General features: G+C 31.7%; 2 protein-coding genes across 3 annotated transcripts; one reads left to right on the top strand and one right to left on the bottom strand.

Annotated features, from left to right (window-relative positions):
• The first annotated feature begins 518 nt into the window (after positions 1-518).
• Positions 519-4,899, top strand: LOC114168882 (phosphatidylinositol 4-phosphate 5-kinase 6-like). Of its 2 annotated transcripts, none has more exons than XM_028053853.2 (8): positions 519-2,156; positions 2,393-2,560; positions 2,729-2,894; positions 3,075-3,191; positions 3,268-3,461; positions 3,571-3,631; positions 3,805-3,880; positions 4,311-4,460. In XM_028053853.2, exons 1-7 carry the CDS (start codon positions 1,051-1,053, stop codon positions 3,868-3,870), a joined length of 1,878 nt encoding a protein of 625 aa, XP_027909654.2. In that variant the 5' UTR covers positions 519-1,050; the 3' UTR covers positions 3,871-3,880; positions 4,311-4,460. The 2 variants fall into 2 exon arrangements, with proteins under 2 accessions (XP_027909654.2, XP_027909652.2); XM_028053851.2 differs by having other exon boundaries at positions 531-2,156; positions 3,571-3,716; positions 4,311-4,899.
• Positions 4,900-8,588: 3,689 nt separating this feature from the next.
• LOC114168368 (protein LATERAL ROOT PRIMORDIUM 1-like) lies at positions 8,589-13,406 on the bottom strand. The gene is made up of 3 exons (XM_028053152.2): positions 12,436-13,406; positions 11,636-11,943; positions 8,589-8,809 (listed from the first exon to the last, which is right to left on the bottom strand). Exons 1-2 carry the CDS (start codon positions 13,160-13,162, stop codon positions 11,648-11,650), a joined length of 1,023 nt encoding a protein of 340 aa, XP_027908953.2. The 5' UTR covers positions 13,163-13,406; the 3' UTR covers positions 8,589-8,809; positions 11,636-11,647.
• Positions 13,407-15,058: the final 1,652 nt, after the last annotated feature.

The raw sequence follows: 15,058 nt of genomic DNA, 5'->3' as shown, positions 1-15,058 counted from the left end.
TTCATAAATATATGTAATGTAATTTCTCCTAATTCTTAAAGATTAGAAACACACTACATATTTAAAAAAAAAATCAAAAACTAATTTAGTCCATTCTTTAACATCTAATCATATCTTTCTGCAGGAAAAACCAGTAAACATCATCAGTAGGATTTTATAATGTAAAAGAAAAAAAAAGGATTTGGATAATAATTTTTGAAGAGTGGTAAGAAAAGAGTCTTTCATAAATAGTTTCAGATGGAAAAGGATCAAGGAGAAAACCAGAATAAAAAAATAAAATAATGTTAAGATTAAAAGGCAAAAAACTGAACATTGTTGTGAGAAAAGAAAAGAAGAAGAAAGACAAAGCTAAGATTAGGAGTAAGTTGCTAAAAATGGCAATGACAGACATGCTCTCCACCACTCTTTCTCTCATTCTTCCATTTGTCAAGTCTGATATTACTTTTAGGAGCCAAATTCGGATTTTCAAGAGAATGATGAGAGCAATCTCTTTGCTCCCACACCCATCTAAAGAAAGAAACTCAACAAAAAAAACTAAAGTAAAATAAAATTAACAAAATAAGTGGAGATTAATTAAAAAAAAAAAGAAAAAATTTACATAAAAAACAAAAAACAAAGACAAAGGGGGAAAAAGAGAAAAAAAGAAAAAAAGAAAAGAGAAATGCCAGTTACTGGTTCCAACCAACCTTTTTCCTTTCTCTGTCAATCCAACAGCACCAGTTTCTTTCAAAATCTGAAGACAACCCATTTCACAGACCCAAATAAGGAACCAAAATCTGGGGAAAAGAAACAAACTTGGCATTGGGTTTTGGATTTTGATTTCTTCTTCTCAATCTTCATTCCCTTTGTTTAATTTTTCTCCTTCTCCTCCAGAAAAGATGTTTTCTTTGAAGAACAGCATTGTGCATTGACAACAACACACAATAGGTATTTTTTTTTTCTTTTCTTGTCCTCACATGATCATTGATGGGTGAATAGAGGCCAAAGGGGGTGTTGTAGGGCTATGAGGGAGAGGGTGGGAGGGGCAAAGCTGAAGCCTTTTGGAAAAGAATGAACAAAGAGCTTACTGGCTTTGTGAAGGCTTGGGAAGCAGCAGTTAGGAAATCAGCAGGTCCAAAGAAGAGGGCAAGCAGCATCTTCACACCAATGTCTGTTGCCCATGTTGATGATGATTATGATGCAAGGAATGGTGGTGAGGTTTCCGTTACTCAGGTTGAGAAGATTCTCCCCAATGGCGACTTCTACACGGGGCAGTGGCTGGAGAATGGTCCTCACGGCCAGGGAAAGTATCTGTGGACAGATGGATGCATGTATGTTGGGGAATGGCAGAGGGGTGCAATCACGGGGAAAGGGAGGTTCAGCTGGCCCAGTGGTGCCACCTACGAGGGTGATTTCAAGAGTGGTTACATGGATGGGAAGGGCACTTACATAGGGTCTTCTGGGGACACCTATAAGGGTTGTTGGGTGATGGAGTTGAGACATGGCCAAGGGACTCAGAGCTACCCCAATGGGGACTTCTATGATGGAGAGTGGAGGAAGGGATTGCAGAATGGGCATGGGAGGTACCAGTGGAAGAATGGGAACCATTACATTGGACAGTGGAGGAATGGTGTGTTCTATGGGAATGGCACCATGATGTGGAGCAATGGGAATAGGTTTGATGGTTGTTGGGAAGATGGGTTGCCCAGGGGGAATGGCACATTCAGGTGGGGTGATGGGAGTTTCTATGTTGGGGTGTGGAGTAGAGATTCAAGAGAGCAAAGTGGAACATACTACCCTTCTGGCTCTTGTGTTGGCCATTTGGAGTGGGATCCTCAGGAGCTGTTCTCTGTGGACTTGGTGGATTGCAGTATTTGTGCTTGTGAGAAGGTGGCAATTTACCCTTCACAGAAGAGTTTGAACATTTTGGATTTGGATAAGATGAGTAGGAAGGGAACTGATTTTAATGGGAGGACAAGGTGGAGTTCGGCAGATGCAAGGGTTAGCAATTACAGTTCTGAAGATGGTTCCTATGACGGCTCAAGGACTTCTCATTGTGATAATTCTATTCCAAGAGTGCCAAATTTGAGGTTGAAGCCTCCGAAGAAACAGGGAGAGACTATTTCTAAAGGGCATAAAAACTATGACCTCATGCTTAATCTGCAGCTTGGTATCAGGTACTGATCATATTCATAGTTGTTTCCTATTGAATTATGTCTTTTTACTCATTTTTCTCTCTCTCTCTCTGTCATGAGTTAAGCATTCAGCCTTTTTCATTGGTAGACTGATACCTTGCATTGCATCTCCTAAGGTTGTGGTGCAATGATGAATATGGCATTCTGAGAAACAATAATTTCTTTCCATGATTCTAATTTTAACTGCGAGGTTATTAATTTCTTGTGCCATAGCACAGACATGCTGTTGGAAGACCTGCTCCAAGTACATCTCTTGATTTAAAGTCTTCTGCATTTGATCCTAAAGAAAAAGTATGGACTAAATTTCCACCAGAAGGATCCAAGCACACGCCACCTCACTCCTCATGCGAGTTTAGATGGAAAGACTACTGTCCTGTAGTGTTCAGGTAAGCTTTTGATCAAAATCTGGTGAGTTAGATGAACCCTGAGTCTGCTAACCTGTTGAGTGTGCTCTTGGAAGTTTATGTCACAAAGTCACTCTGCTGTATTAGAGCTTTGTTTACTTATCCCAATTCCTAGTTCTTGATTATGGATTTTTTCATCCCTATTTGCAGGGCTCTTAGAAAATTATTCAAAGTAGATCCTGCTGATTACATGATATCATTATGTGGAAATGATGCCCTTCGGGAGCTCTCATCTCCTGGAAAAAGTGGAAGCTTTTTTTATTTGACAAATGATGACCGCTACATGATAAAGACCATGAAGAAATCAGAAGTAAAAGTGAGTTCCCTTTTGAACAAGGTCCATATGTTTTTGAACTGGTTTAAAAAAAAAATCGAAGTTACTTGGTTATCATTGCAACATGTAGCTTTTAGTTGTTGCTCCATTACACTTTACTAAGGTTGTTTTTTATTATCTGCTAAACGATATTTCATTCAGGACTACATAAAATGATTGCAGGTTTTCTTGAGAATGCTCCCTGGTTACTACAAACATGTTCGGGCTTTTGAGAACACTCTAGTCACCAAGTTCTTTGGTCTCCACTGTGTTAAGCTAACAGGAACTGCACAGAAGAAGGTAATGCCTGAGGTTTGTGTAGACTGGTTTGTGCTCTCACAAAAGTCTATAAATGAATATCCTTGATAAATTTCAGGTTCGATTTGTCATCATGGGAAATCTATTCTGCTCACAATATGCCATCCATAGGCGCTTTGACTTGAAAGGTTCCACCTTTGGTCGCACAACAGATAAACCTGAGTCAGAAATAGACCCTACAACAACACTTAAGGACCTTGATTTAAATTATATATTTCGGTTGCGGAAATCTTGGTTTCAAGAATTTTGCAGGTACCTAATCACTTGCTCATGCAGCACACCAGCTTTTTGTTTCATTAAGGACATTTGATCTGCTGCTATGTCAGTAGAATGGCTATGTTTTTAACATTCCTTTGTGCAGGCAAGTGAACAAAGACTGTGACTTTCTGGAACAGGAGAGGATCATGGATTATAGTATGTTGGTAGGTCTTCACTTTCGAGGAATGTCTTCTTGTGACAATGTTACTCCTACTTCTGGTTACAGTCCAGGCTCTACAACCCCAACTGGTTATACCTTGTCTTATATGGATTTTTCTTAATTTTATTTTCACACCATGAGTTTTTCTTTTTCTGATCACATGAACTTACATTGCAGGCAATGGTAACATGGCTGATGGAGCACCACGTCTTTCAGGAGTGGATGTGGATCATCTTGTTGTAGATCCTAGTCGGTATAGTCCATCAACACATCATGACAGAAGTTCCAAATTTTCAAGAGTTCTGATAGGAAGTTTTTACCAAAGCTGCATGCATTGTTTTGCTGTTACTATTTTGATGATGCAAAAACATTCATGCAGCAATCCTATTTTACTCAGATGTCACAGTTCATGCATTATTACTTCTAAGTTAAAAAACTTTTACATAACATTATCTTCACCACTTTTATATCTCATAAAAACAAGTCAGAAGATGTAGAAGCTATAAATATTTATTTCTAAATGGACTTGGATAATGTCTGATGCAATGAAACATCAAGCATACACTATCTTGCACTGCTGCACAAGTTTTTACTATGACAGATCCTCATACACATATTCTCTTCATTCAGGAAAGGTTGCATTGAATGTTCTGAAAACATTTGAATTTTGGTTCATGTTTCAGGTGGATTCAGTTAGGTATAAACATGCCAGCACGAGCTGAATTGACAGTGCGAAAAAGTTGTGACACTCCTCAGTTAGTAGGACAACCAACCGGTGAGTTATATGAGATCATCATCTTTTTCGGGATCATTGACATATTACAAGACTATGACATCAGTAAAAAGCTTGAGCATGCTTACAAAGCATTCCAATATGATGCAACAACAATCTCTGCTGTTGATCCAAGACTGTACTCTAGACGGTTTCGTGATTTCATCTTCAGAGTTTTTGTAGAGGACTAAAACATTCAAATTGCAGTTGCAGCACTAACCAGCATATTGATATAATCATTGCACAGAATCACCAACAACACACACTAGTTGAGGGTGTTCTTGTGATATTCTAGCCAGAAGGGGTTGCATGGTTCTGAAATTTGCTCATCCTTCACCCCTTACAGTTTGTGATTTTTATATTAATTATAGTCACAGCTAATGTATGTTGTAGTGTAGATCAATGTTGTTCAGAGTTACTCAAGAAGCCTTTTTTTTCCCAATTGTAAATGAATCAACACAAAGGGTCAAACAACATTGGAAACTATTCTTTTTTGCTTACATATTTATAATATCCCAGGTGAGCCTCTGGGGTTTCAGCTCTGAATAAACATGTACAGAAAAGAAGTGAAGGGCATTAAGATTTGTGTGCAGAAATGTGTGGATCATCCTTGTGTGTAGAGGTTCCCCTTTTGCATACTTTGGATATTTTTTTGTGACCCTTTAATGAATGAATGAAAAGGTTTAAGCAATCATTTTGAGGATGTTTCTGCTTCAATAATTTTATCAAAAGTTCTAATTTTGTCATACTTTCAGACAACAGAAGAATGTTTGGATAAGTTGGTGAATGCATGTTTTCTCAACACTTTGAACATGGAAATGTTTCCTGCAAATTACATTTTTAGTTTCTTATGTGTTTAAATAAGTGAATCTGGTTTCACCATTTGATGTGTACAATTTTAAACAAAATTACTAAGCACTATAACCATTACATAATAACCAGTTAGTTATGTTCTTTGAAAGGTGTCAATGTTACTGTAATATTATAGCAAGGACTGAGTTTTTCTTAGAAGAAAAAGTTTAGATAAAAAAGAGCATTCAAAACATTTCTGATTCTATGTGTATTTTTGAGTAAATCATAGTTTTTTATTTTAAATTATATGTACGTTGTTTCCCACGATTACAGTGACTTTTTCTTTATAAGGTGGTGTAAGTATGAATGCTTTTAAAATTTAAAAATTGCATGTATAATGTAGAAAAGGTGTTATAGTAATAGTTTTAGAACAAAAGAAAAAGAAAGAGGAGTTAAATATATTTCTCTCTCTTAATTTTTATAAAAGTTATTATTAGTTTATTTTTGAAATTTTGATCTAATTTAGTTTTTAAATTTTAGAGATACGTAGATTTAGTTTTTTTAACAAAATTTTGTTAAATTTACTTAAAGTTTCATTATAGTATTTAAGTTGTTTACTTAGTTTGACATATTTTTATTTTAATGTTAACTGAAAAATTTGTTTGAAACGTTAAATAAATTTAACAAAATTTAGTTAAAAGGTCTAAATTCATGTATTCCTATATATAAATGATTAAATTGGTCCAAAATTTTAAAAAATAATTAATTCTAATTTTTTATAAAAATTAAGAGAAAAAACACATTTAACCCAAAATTTATATTAAAATTTAAGAACCGAAATCTCGGTAATTATTTGAAAAATATGAAGGGTGTAAGCATGATGTCATCTTTAATTTTTTTTTATGGTAAAGAAATAAGAGGAATATAACCATTTTTTTTTATCTGACTCTAAAAAACTCGCATGAAATAAATTTAGATTTCTAAGTTTATAAGAAGAAAAAAACTTGTGGCATAGTATCATGTTCTATTCTTAAATTATGAAATCAAAAGCTTTTAAAGAGGATAAGATGTATCAACAAGATTGAAAATATAGATAGTGGGTGGTTGAGTTATTTAAAGATCTATTTAATAATCAATTTATTATCATATATATATATATATATATATATATATATATATATATATATATAATCATAAATTCATTTTGTGATACTTATTGTCTTCAAATGAATGTATCTAGTTGTTAGGGAAAACATAACTTTGATGGGCAAAAAAGAGGTGGCCAATAATAATTACGAGTAAATTTATTATGACTTGAAGTTTTTACAAATTTGACTTGACATATATTGATAAAAGAAAATGTTAAGACTTTTAAAAAAAATTAATAAAATAGAACTCATATTAGTAAAATATTTTAATTTAATATGTTATTTTAATATACTATTCTAAAATAAAATTTAATTATATTTCATTTACACATTGTTTTCTAAATTTAAAATATCATGAAGTTTTTCATTTTTAAGATGATAAATAAATTCATAATTATATATATATATATATATATATATATATATATATATATATATATATTATCCAAACTTTTTCAAATTAATTGAGGATGATCAGGAAAATGAATATATATGTTTTGGCTTCGTTTTAAGTTATTAAAAGATTCTTAACTTTGTTATTTTTTGTTTTGAAATTTTATAATTATAATTATTTTTTTGTTTCTAATTGAAAAGGAAAAAAAATGTCTTCCAGACATTTGGATTTTTTCTATAATACTATAACTTTAAAAAAAAATTACTTAATAAATATTTAGATATATCCTACTACAAATATGAGTAAATAAACAAAAGTAAAAGTCAAGCATAAATTTCATACTTATTTAATTTAAACAAAAAGATGAAAATATATAGTTTTATATCAATCAGATACATAATCAAAATTGATCTTCCCAACTAGAAGGTTTTCTTACACATGATATTCGAGAAAGTTTTCTTAATACTTATTCATTATAATAGAATATATAAATTGTTTTGTTGTAGAGACAGAGTGTCTACTAAAACAATTTGTCTAGTTTTTAGTTCTTTACTGTCATCGATCATTTGGTTCATCTCTCGTTTGTTTGGTTCTCTGGCCTATCATGTATTTGCTAAAAAAGTTCTGATGGTTAAGTCAGCGATAACAATTAATGTTATAATAAATGTGAGAGAAAAGTTTCAACCATCATACTTTTGACTTGTATTTATAGTTTTCTACATAAAGTCCGTGATTAGAGTTGGCCTAATCATGGTCCAATTCCTTTCTAAATCTAATCTGATTATTGATCAGTTTACAATAATTACAAAGCTGCTTATTTATTCTTGTCGTTGTGTGGCGTCGTTACACAAACAACATAAGAGGACAACGGATGAAATCCTGCGGACAATCCAATTGTTGACATTGTCTAGGAAACTACTCGACAACCGAGTAATCCCCGATTGTTGCACGATTTAGATAAGAGGGTAGTTCGACGGATAATAGATCGATGTTGCACATATCCTTATAAATGAGTCCAAGGTAGAATTATGTGATGGTTCAAATGCTCCTATACTCTTTTGTCCTAAACATATCCATCTTAAAAATAAAAATAAAAACATAATAATTATTAATATAATATGTTTAACTAATTTCGATTACGAAAAATTCTAAAGATTGACGTTATATTAAAATTAATTTAATAAAATAAAATATAGGTTCATTTATATTAATATATCACTATCATAAAATCTTCAACATCATTCAAATATTTTTTTTTTTATAAATACTAGTTATTGAATGTCACTTTTATGTTGGTGAGCATTGAAATCCATTACTTACCTCATTTTTATTTTATTTTTTTTATTATTGCTATTACTATTAAATTAATTAACTATATATCGTACGTGTACTTGTTTAGTTCCTAACACTCATAAAATATTCAAGACTTTGTTTTAATAATAAAATTGAGTTCTTATTGTATTTGAAAATCCTTGCCACCAAAACATATTTCGATAAGGAAATCTGAATGAAGTTATAATTGATATAATTGGATATTACTTTGATTCAAAAAGAGAAAATCCACAAACTATGAAATAAAAAGAAGAAAGGACTAAAATGAACATGGTTTATATTTTCTAATAAATATTTTCCTTATAATCACAAATATCTTACATGCCAAGTACAATAGAAATTGTTTTCCATAACTACTAATTATCATCACCTTATTTTATACATTTCTTCCTCTACTTTTATTTTTATTTTTTCCAAATATCAACCAAATACAAGTTAAAAAAAAACAGAATGTTTACAATATAATTTCTAAAATATATTATACCCTGAAAGTGGAAACTAAACCTGCTTAAGAAAATCGAGATAAAATAAAACTTTGATTTAGCACTGAACATAATATAAGATCCCTGAACATGAATAAATGTCTCAATTCTGATGCAATAAATTGAAAGCTGGTCCCTCTCTATATATTATATATGAATATATAAACATTCTTTAGAACAGAAATTTACAGAATAACAGTAACAGAAGACCACATATACCGTCAGTTTCTTTCCCCTGCAAAAACAGCAGATTGTCCACCACCTGTCATTTTGCAAATAAAATTTCATAAATATTATTTTAGCCCTAATTTAAGAGTTTCCTATAAAAAAAAATATAGATAATATTTATAGCAGTTTATTCTGGTTTTTACAATTTTAAATATGAAACATTTCAATAATATTTGTAATCAACAATTTTAGTATCATTAAATAAAAAAAATAAACAAGATATTAGCTCACAACTTGCTTAAGTAAGACTCAATATAATTCACTTTAACCTTTCCTAAAAGAAATCACTTTCTTTTTTACCTAAATTCTTACACAAATGATTATTTTCCTTAAATAGTACATTGATATCGACATATTAAAAAAAAATTTAAATATCAAAAGTAAGTATATATTACTCTATAGACAAAAAAATTAATAAATTTTTTTAATTCATTTAAGAACAATAAGACAAACTATTTATAAATCTCACCAAACTATATATTAATAATAATAACAATAATTTAAAGTATTGTTAACCCCTCCTTGTCAAGAAATAAGATGGACCATGCAAAAAAGTATAGAAAGTAAAATAAGAAGAATAAAGCAACCAATATGAAGTGACATAACAATATAAAGAAATTATAAGGCAAATTTTCAACAAATCACTAGTGTGCCTTTTTCATTATTCCCTTTCTTTCACATCCCTAATTTTCACTTTATTGAGTCTTTACTCTTTTCTTTTCTTTTCAAGGCATTTCACTCTCACAACAATGGCAAACATGGACAACAATGATGTCAAGACATGATTGGTTGCTAAAGCAAGACCCCAAAATGAGAATGCAATAATAATTTAAGATGAAAAAAAGGAAAAAATTTAACAACTTTGTATGGAATAAAATTAAATAGATATCACCAAAATACAATGTGGTGGATTCATTTTCTTCCCTTCATCATGATTTGAAATCAACACAATAAAACATTGGTAAGATGTCATATAAGAAAGTGTAAGAAAGAAAAATACAACAACTATCTAATAGTGATGTTGCTAGTTGTTGGATTGTAGCCATGAATGGTCAAAAGAAAATTATTATATCTATAGATGTGACATTCTCTATAAAATGTCGGTTTAGTATCCATTTTTAAAAAATGTCAATTACATCTTAATTTTAGAAAAAATGTTTCAATTAGATCTCTTTCAGAACAAAATTTAATGGTAAAAGTCATGAATAACAAAATATGGGTTAACAATTATAAAAATGTAATATGTTATAACGTCATTTTCTATAAAAAGTATGAATATAACATTTTCAATAATACTCATATTGGACCTAATTGAGACACTTTTTCAAAAGTCAAGACACAATTGACGATTTTTAAAAACAGGTACTAAACTGACACATCTGAATGGAAGTTGGTACCATCCGACTAATTAAACATTTTCTTTATAACATTCTCATACTATTTCTTTCAATATTTATAAAAAATAAATACATAAATATACGTAGCTTTCTATTCTAAACAAATAAATACAAATATCACTTACTTTGTTATTTTTCTATAGTGTGTTCAAGAACATTTAATATGATTTTTATTTTTTTTTGGTTAAAACAAAGCATTTTCTACATCAAAATTATCAAGTAAAGTAATTTAAAAACACAGTAAAATGTACTAACTTTTTAGCATAAGATGATGAGAAAAATGGAGGAGTGGAGATAAGAGAAGTTCTGATGTCCTATGGTTAACACCAAAAGTAAAAACTCCAAAAGAAAAGTTGCATTAAAACAAAAGTTGATGTTGATTGGTAGATCTAAGAAAATATAATATTTGCATGCAGACAAAGTGCAGTTGAATCTTGCCCTATCACACGCACACATGAATGCAGACACACATGATAATTTGGTAGTGGAAATGCAACACACTCTCAATGCACATTAAAAAGTGCACATTCATTCTTTGTCTATTTGTTCTTTCATTCAAAGTGCCACTTTTAAAGTCACCACTTCTCTTCAACCCCACCTTACACTGTAACAAAATTAACCAATGCAAACTCAACACTCATCATAATTTAGATGCAAATGCTTTAACATGTCAAATGATAAAACCACTCTGGTTTAGTTTCATGAATCATACTTTTCTCCTATACTTGATTCCACCAAGTTTGAGTTTGAATTTAACTAACCTCTCATGTCATTGAATCTGACTAAACACAGAGTTCAGATTTCTTACTGGTGTTTTGGTGATGTCTTCTACTTAACGTTTGATAAATTCTATTTCTTTCCCTCTTTTTCATGATTACTCTTCTCCAAATAACTCAACTCATTGATGAAAATTTGTCACTGTTTCACTAAAGTGACGAGACACAAGAATTTTCTAAGCTTTGTATTGTAATAATAACCAGCAGGGTGGACTTTTTAACCAGTTAACATTATCAGAACAAAAAGTTTAGTAAAACTCACAGTTATTATTCTATGAAATGTGCTTTAACTTGTCCAGTTTTCAGTTATAAATGATCTTAGTATAAGTGTGTCTAGTTTCAATTCACAGACATGTAAATTTCTTTTGTTTTTCAGAACAAAACTAGTTATTGTAGTTGCAGTGTGATGCATGCTGATATTCAATGAACATGCATCTAAACATAAGATTTTGTCTATCTGTACTAAACTTAAGACACTAAAGTGAGAGATCAAAGTTATGTCAGTTACAAAAAAACAGGAGGATCAAACTCATCATTTGAAGTCAAAAACTAAATCACAAAACATATAACTTAAGCAACTGAATCAGATTTTCCCAGTTTTCTTTAAAAGGTGCTTAAACATTGAAGCAATTACTTGAACAACATACTAAAGAGGGTGTTGAACATTACTTAAAGTAAATTTTGTACCTTGAAGAAATCTCAGCAAACAGAAGCAGGGTAAGCACTGGTTGGAACCCCAATTGCAGAAGAACATTCCCTATTATTACTCTTTCCACTTCCATTGTTTCCCAGTTGCAGTTCAGAGACACTAGGCACATCATTTCTGGCATCAGCACCATGATCATACAGAAACCCCTTGAACACATGGCCACTGATATGCACTGTGGCCAAGTATGCAATCTCATCTTCACCACTCCCAATAGCAGAAACTCTGTGGCACCTAAACACAGCAGGTGCACGCACATGCCGTGGCAAAGATTGCTTGAAACCAGCATCTGCAATCCCAGACAGAACCACTTACACATTCAAATTCCAAAATTTTACAACATTTGACTTGTTCCTTAGAAATAATCTGCACCCTTTTGTTTACTTGTTCCTACAAGTACTAGAATAATTAATCAAATCAAAACACTTTGCTAACTCGTTTGATTAGGCTCTTTTAAATCAAGTTTATGCAAAATTCTTCACACCACATGCAACAATTGGCCACAATGTCAAGGCTTTTGAGATTTCTGCAACCATATCTGTGATCAAATCAGTTACATCTATCTGTAATCTGTCATGATATGAAGAATTACAACATCAAGATTTAAGAAAACATCAAGATGATCATATTTGTCTGTAATGTTTTTACACTGTCAAAAAGTACAAAAAGAAGCTATAATATAACAACTATTGAAATTTAAAATCTTGATTGAATAAGTATTTGACTGATCTATCAAGAACATTTGCATCAAACATGTTTGAAAAAAAGATAACGAAATCACCTTGTTGGCATGAGCTAGTGTCTAAGCTAAAGCTCTTTGAGGGGGTAGCATTGGAAGTTGAACTGAGAGAAGTAGCTGCAACATTCTTGGATGACCCTATTGTTCTTAGCCTCTTGGAAGCACCACCATCACCATCTCCATCACCGTTACCTTCACTGCCACTGTTAGCACCACTGCGTCTGAGAGAGGCTGGGACCCACGTGCTCTTCACGTGAGTGCTGCAATCAAAGCCACGTCCTTTGCAACAAGTCCTGCACCTCTTGTAGCTGCAATCCCTCTTGGCCCTATTGCCACAATCCTGGCACACCCTAAACTCACCACTTTCCTCACTCTCCATCACGTGCTTGTTGCTGCCCTCATCTTCCACGTTCATGACACCTTTTCTTGTGGAATTCACTTCAGAGACACCACACATCTTGAGGTTCCAGTAATTGGCGTTGTGGTTGGTGGTGGTGGCGTTGGTGGTGGTGGTGGTGTTGTTGGCACAGTTCTGAACCTGATCATGAACATCGTTGGTGTGTGGAACTGTTAGCAGAGGGAAAATGCCAAGGCCAACGCTGAGAGATGCTGGAGAAGGCAAGGGAAGGTTTGGGTGGTGTTCTGCTGAAATGGGCTGGTGTTGGTGCTGGTGGTGCTGGTGCTGGTGCTGGTGTTGGTGTTGATGGTGGTGAAGTTGAGAAGGGGTTGGAGCTATGAGAACCAAGTCTCTGAGGCCTAACATGTTCATTGGAACAACAAGGTTTTAGCACTCTTTGAGGTTTGGATTTTGGATGGCACTTTTTGATGTTTATGTCAATGGTTTTGAGGTTGGTGTTGTGTGTTGATGTTGGATTTGGAGGCTTTATAAGGAGAATGCTAGGGACATGGAAGAGGTTGAGATTGAGATTGAGATTGAGATTCCCTTTGAAAGAAACTGTGGTGTGAGTGATGATGATTTGGTGTTTGTGTTGTGTTGTGTTTTGTTGTGTTTAGGATTGAGAAAAGTGAGATTTATTATCAGTTATTTGTTTTGATGCTACAAGACATTACTGCTACAGGGATTTCTCTTCTGACACTCTAACTACACTTAACAGATTTATTCTTAGATTCAATTTTTAACTCTGAATATGAAAAAAAAAAAAAAAAACAGAGAAAATTTAATCCTTTCTGGTTTCTGGTTTTAAGTTAATTTTTATTTATGAAAAAAATGTTTTTTATTTAAATATAACGAGTTGTTCACAAAAGTTTTTGAAATTTTGACTCAATTTATTTGAATAAAGGTTAATTTTTTTTTTAAATTAATTGATTGACCCTCAAACTTTAAAAAATATGAAAAAATGTTTTTTTTTTTATGAACTTTGTGCCAGTATCTAAATATTAAATTTAGATATAGCAATATGTAAAATCACCATCTTTTAAATTATGCTAGTTTACTTTCAATCTCTCAAAGTTGAGTCAATGATAATGAATTTATTTAATTTAAACCATGTATAAATTTTTTAAGGAAAATTCATTAATTAATCATTATTATTATTATATAAAAGAATCAATCTACGCTCAGTTTTTTACAAAACAGAGAGCGACATATAGGAGAAAAATATGACAATGACAAGGGAGAAAATGAAAGAAATAATGTTTTTTTATCAGTGAAAGAAACAGTATATATAAATTAGAGATAAAAAAATGTTTTTTTTTATGTATATATAACAATGACAGGGAATCAACTTATATAATGTAGCAGTAAAATGTTCACGAGATTTCTATGTTGATTTTTGACATTTGAATCTTAAAAGATTGTGAAAATTTAACATTGTTAAGATTTCAACTAATGTACAGTGAAGGAATGAAGAGTTTTAATTGCATGTTATTAAAATTGGGGACATGCTTAGAAGGTTGTGTAAGTAAAGAAGTGATAATAATGGTGAAAGAACAAAAAATAGGGTAGGGGAGGGGTCCCAAGGTAGCACCTATACCTATATAATGGGGGGTGATAGACCTAGAGAGTCTGTCCATGTAGGTCATGGTCATAGCCCTAACCCTAGCTAAGTGCCCTAATAGATTGGCCTTATTGGAAAAAAATAGCCCGTATCAACTAAGACCTACAAGCCACCTTACACTTGTAGGGCACCCCACTTTTACAGGATCACACTTGGGGGGGGCCCCTTAGCTCTTTCATATGGATCTTTCGCACTTTGGTTTCGCCAACTAGGGTCATAAATAATTATGTGGAGGGATAATGAGCCTAATTTTAATTATTTATTATTCAAAATTTTAAATAAATTAAATATATATATATATATATATGACCAAATTATAAGTATAAATTTTATTTAAAAAGTAGTCTTCAAAGTTAAATTTAAAATTTAATAATACGATATACCGATACTTCGATTCGGATAACATATATCCATATTCGATACTTTATAAAATTTAAAATTTATAAAAAAATTATATTTTATAATTTTTTTATACGGACAACTTTAATAAATATATATATATATATATATATATATATATATATAATTATAATTATAATTATAATGTTAATGTTAATTTAGATTCACGTAATAACAATTATGTATTTATTATAATTTTTTTATTTACTGTACACTTTTTAATACGAATATATAATATATTATATATC

The sequence above is a fragment of the Vigna unguiculata genome, chromosome 11, assembly GCF_037176805.1.
Source record: "Vigna unguiculata cultivar grain cowpea cultivar isolate G323 ecotype 2 chromosome 11, ASM3717680v1, whole genome shotgun sequence".
In the NCBI taxonomy this organism is placed as follows: domain Eukaryota; kingdom Viridiplantae; phylum Streptophyta; class Magnoliopsida; order Fabales; family Fabaceae; genus Vigna; species Vigna unguiculata.
The sequence above is the reverse complement of the archived record's forward strand: the minus strand, read 5'-3'. Positions and strand labels throughout refer to the sequence as shown.